This window comes from Myotis myotis, unplaced genomic scaffold (genome assembly GCF_014108235.1).
Source record: "Myotis myotis isolate mMyoMyo1 unplaced genomic scaffold, mMyoMyo1.p scaffold_m19_p_6, whole genome shotgun sequence".
Taxonomy (NCBI): domain Eukaryota; kingdom Metazoa; phylum Chordata; class Mammalia; order Chiroptera; family Vespertilionidae; genus Myotis; species Myotis myotis.
The window spans coordinates 83,695,744-83,699,623 of NW_023416368.1; the positions used below are offsets into that span (position 1 = coordinate 83,695,744).

Here is a 3,880-nt window from a genome sequence, read left to right on the forward strand (position 1 = left end):
AAATTCTGAATCAGCAGTCACACAGTGAAGATGTGCCTATATGAGTCTTTGATTTCTGTTTACAGACTTTTCCCTCTTAGCACAGCTGTAATGAAATTGGGAGATTACTTTGGACTCCTACTTAAGTCATAGCCCTTCCAAGATTATGCATAGTACATAGGTATACCCTTCTCACTTTCCTTATGCATTACCCAGGACTCTCAGTCATGAGGAGTCTTGTTTCTATCATTATAAATAGAGAGCAAGTAGACAGATATGGGGGGGCATATTGGCAGTGTGTGTGTGGGTTGAGCAATAAAGAGGGAGAACTCATTGATATGGACAACAGTGTGGAAATTATGGGGTGGAGGGGCGTGGATGGAGATGATAGAGTGCATATGGGGGATGAATGCTGATGGGAAAAATAAAAGAAATGAAAAAGGAAAAATAATAGCTCTCTCATTCTTGTTATTTATTCTTTCTGTACTTTCCTCATGATTCTTCTCTCTTCCATATTTTTGCTCCGTCATGATCTTGGTCAGATCCTTGAGAAAAATGTGTTGTCTATTTAATTTCTTGTCCAGACCAGGGTATTTTGAAATTGACATGGGACAGCATCAGTACTGAGTTTGAATAAATAGTTATCAACTGGGACTTTCCTAGCAAAACTGAAATATATGATTCCCAATATTCCTGAAAATTCTTTTTTCCCCATTCCCTTTAACATCTTCGCCATCAATTACATAGCCAGGCATGAAAGGGCAAATACTGTATAATTCCACTTATATGAGGCACCTAAAGTAGTCAGATTCATAGAGACATAAAGTAGAATAGTAGTTGCCAGGTGGCAGCAATAACTGTGAGAGGCAAGGTAGATAGATGATTGAACAACAAATCCACAATGGCAACTGGAGTCCAAGAACTACAGGGATCTGTGGTGGTGGCAACATATCATAAAGGAGCAGACAGCAAATGTATTGCTTAACTTGAGAGAACCAAAAATATCAAGGGCAAGTTAGAAAAAGTCACATGTCAGCTACCACAATTGAAAACCATTTATTCATCTTCCAATTTCCAAACCCAAGTCTGTTCTCAGACTCAAATCCTGGAGATCAATGGGGATTCTGTTCCTGCTTTTTGGAAGCCAATTATATGGTTCTTTGAAAGGGTAATATCCCTCAAGAGCACCACTTGGTGGTAAGATGAGTCCATTAGTGGATGATTCCATGGAGTGGGCAGTGATTCATCTTTACCAAGATGAATATTTACACATTTACATTTGCTTTTTCTGTCTGCATTCCTTAGCAAATACCACCACCCAAAGACTTAAAACATCCAATTTCTTTATGGTGAAGAAGATATGCAAATAAACATGACATATCAGGAGATCCAGATGTCCTAACATACCCTGTATCCCCCAAAGCCTCTCAGCATCATATACATAGAATGGCAATTCTGTGGCTCAATGATTTACCTTCTAAATTATAATACAGTGCTCTGTCCTGAAATCATATTTAGAGATATGTCCTTTTTCAGCCAGATTTTGTCACTGTTTGGACTCTTCTATTTGAGTCTTGGCGAATTCACCTACAAAATTAGACTAGACTGAATAACTTACTAGCAGCACCTGACCAAATATAATATTCTGAGTCCTATAGTTTTCCCATCTTCACTGATACATTTTTATATCTTATTTTGAAAATGAACTAAGCAAACATATGGAGAAAAGTTCAACCTCACTAATAACCAAATAAATAATGAATCCATCAGAATATTTTCTGTTGGACATATAACATTATATGATAAACTCTGAGACATGATTTAAGTCCTATGAGGGCAAAGTTTTAATCTTTTTTTCTTCTTCACTGCTATATTCCCAACACCTACAACAGCATGGCACACCAAAAGTGCTCAATAATTATTGTTGAATGAGTGACTCTAGTAAGATTTAACAATGGTTCTCAATAAAATGCACTATGTTGTAATTTTTATTCAGCTGATTCTTGAAGTGGCTGGTCTCAACCTGCAGGCTGGAAATCCAAGCTGAGGTGCAATATTGGATAAGTAAAAGGAAAGTATGAGGAGAGTAGAACTGAGCATAACAGAGGATTCACCATAAGAGGTTAAGACAGAGCTTAAAAGGCAATTGTAACCAAAGTCACTTACAGAGAATTGGATGAGCGGCAAAATCCAATGTGATTAAGAGATGGGATTTCCTTAGCCAACTGCTGCTACCACTGTCAGCCTAAAATCCCCAGACGAATGTTCCCATTTATTGAACACAGAATGTTCTCCCAAGAACTTTTTGCAGGGCCCTCTTCATGTCCCTGTTCCGCAGGCTATAGATGAAGGGGTTCAGCATTGGGGTGACCACAGTGTACATCACCGAGGCAATCATGCCACTCCAGGAAGATGCATTAGAACTGAGATACACACCAAGGCCTGTCCCATAGAATAAAGAAACCACAGACAGGTGGGACCCACAGGTAGAAAATGCTTTATATTTCCCATCTGCTGATGGGATTCTCAGGATTGAGGAGGCAATTTGAATATAGGAGAAAAGGATGCCTGAGAAGGGAATAATGCCCAGAAGGCCAGTCACCGTATACAGCACGATGTGATTGATGAGTGTGTCTGAGCAGGCGAGCGTGAGGGCCTGAGCAAGTTCACAGTAAAAGTGTGAAATCGCCCAGTTGGTACAGAAAGACAGCCGCAACATCAGCAGACTCTGGATCAGGGAGTATGTGAAGCTGATGAACCAGGACACAAGAACCAGCTGGCCACAGAGACGGGGGTTCATGATGACTGGGTAGTGTAAGGGGTGACAGATGGCCACAAACCGGTCATAGGCCATCACAGTGAGGAGAAAAGTGTCCATACCTCCAAAAACCAAGAAAAAATATATCTGGGTGATGCAGCCTGCATAGGTGATGGCTTTGCTGTGTGCCTGGATGTTCACCAGCATCTTCGGGATGGTGGTGGAGGTGAAACAGATGTCAACAAAGGACAGGTTGGAGAGGAAGAAGTACATGGGCGTGTGGAGGTGGGGGTCAGAGCTGACGGCCAGGATGATGAGCAGGTTCCCGAGCATGATGACCACAAACATGGACAGGAACAGCCCAAACAGGATGGGTTGATGCCCCGAGTCTTGGGAAAATCCCAGAAGCCAAAAATCTGAAACACTTGTTTGATTTCCTGGTTCCATGTTGCTGACACATCAGCTAGATGTTTGAGGAAAGAAAATAACATGAAATAGACACTGGGCAGACTCTAGATTACTTCTACTTCAAAACATTTTTGAAGTCAATCACTGGGCATAAAAGCCTTAACTACAAAATTTAGGAATTCATTATTCTGCTATTGGTTATATGCACTATTTTGTAATGTTGAACAACCCTTGCCCATTATCCTCTGGAACACTCATACATCTTCTTCATCTCTGGCTTAGCATTATCTCTAAACAGCTAAGAGCAACTTTGGGCCTCAGAGAAGAAATGGTTGTACTCAAACACAAATGTGGAGCATGAGGTCTGGTGAAGCTCAGTGACTTGATCTGGGTTGTTTTCCTTCTCTGGGACTCAGAAAAGGGTCCATGTCTCAGAGGCAGGAAAATTTGACAGTATCTCAAATATCTGGACAGAGTATTGGAGGATGAGTAGAATGTAGGCTTACTTCTCAAGGAAAAGAAAAAAGAAAAACAAAAGCAAATATTTTCACCAAATAAGAAACCACATTCACAAATGCTTAATGCTTAATCTACCAGGGACCAGTCACACCTTGTAGGAACAGGGCCAGATGCTTCCTGGACATTTGTCATTTGACCAAATACGCTTTATCTGTGAAGTTAAGACATTGGTTAAAATGCACAAGGAAAGCCCTAACTCAGTTCTTCTCAACCATC

The 3,880-nt window shown here is 40.7% G+C and overlaps 1 protein-coding gene across 1 annotated transcript; it reads right to left on the bottom strand.

Annotated features, from left to right (window-relative positions):
* Positions 1 to 2,251: 2,251 nt before the first annotated feature.
* On the bottom strand, positions 2,252 to 3,184 carry LOC118658652 (olfactory receptor 7D4-like). The gene has a single exon (XM_036314167.1). It carries the CDS (start codon positions 3,182 to 3,184, stop codon positions 2,252 to 2,254), a length of 933 nt encoding a protein of 310 aa, XP_036170060.1.
* Positions 3,185 to 3,880: the final 696 nt, after the last annotated feature.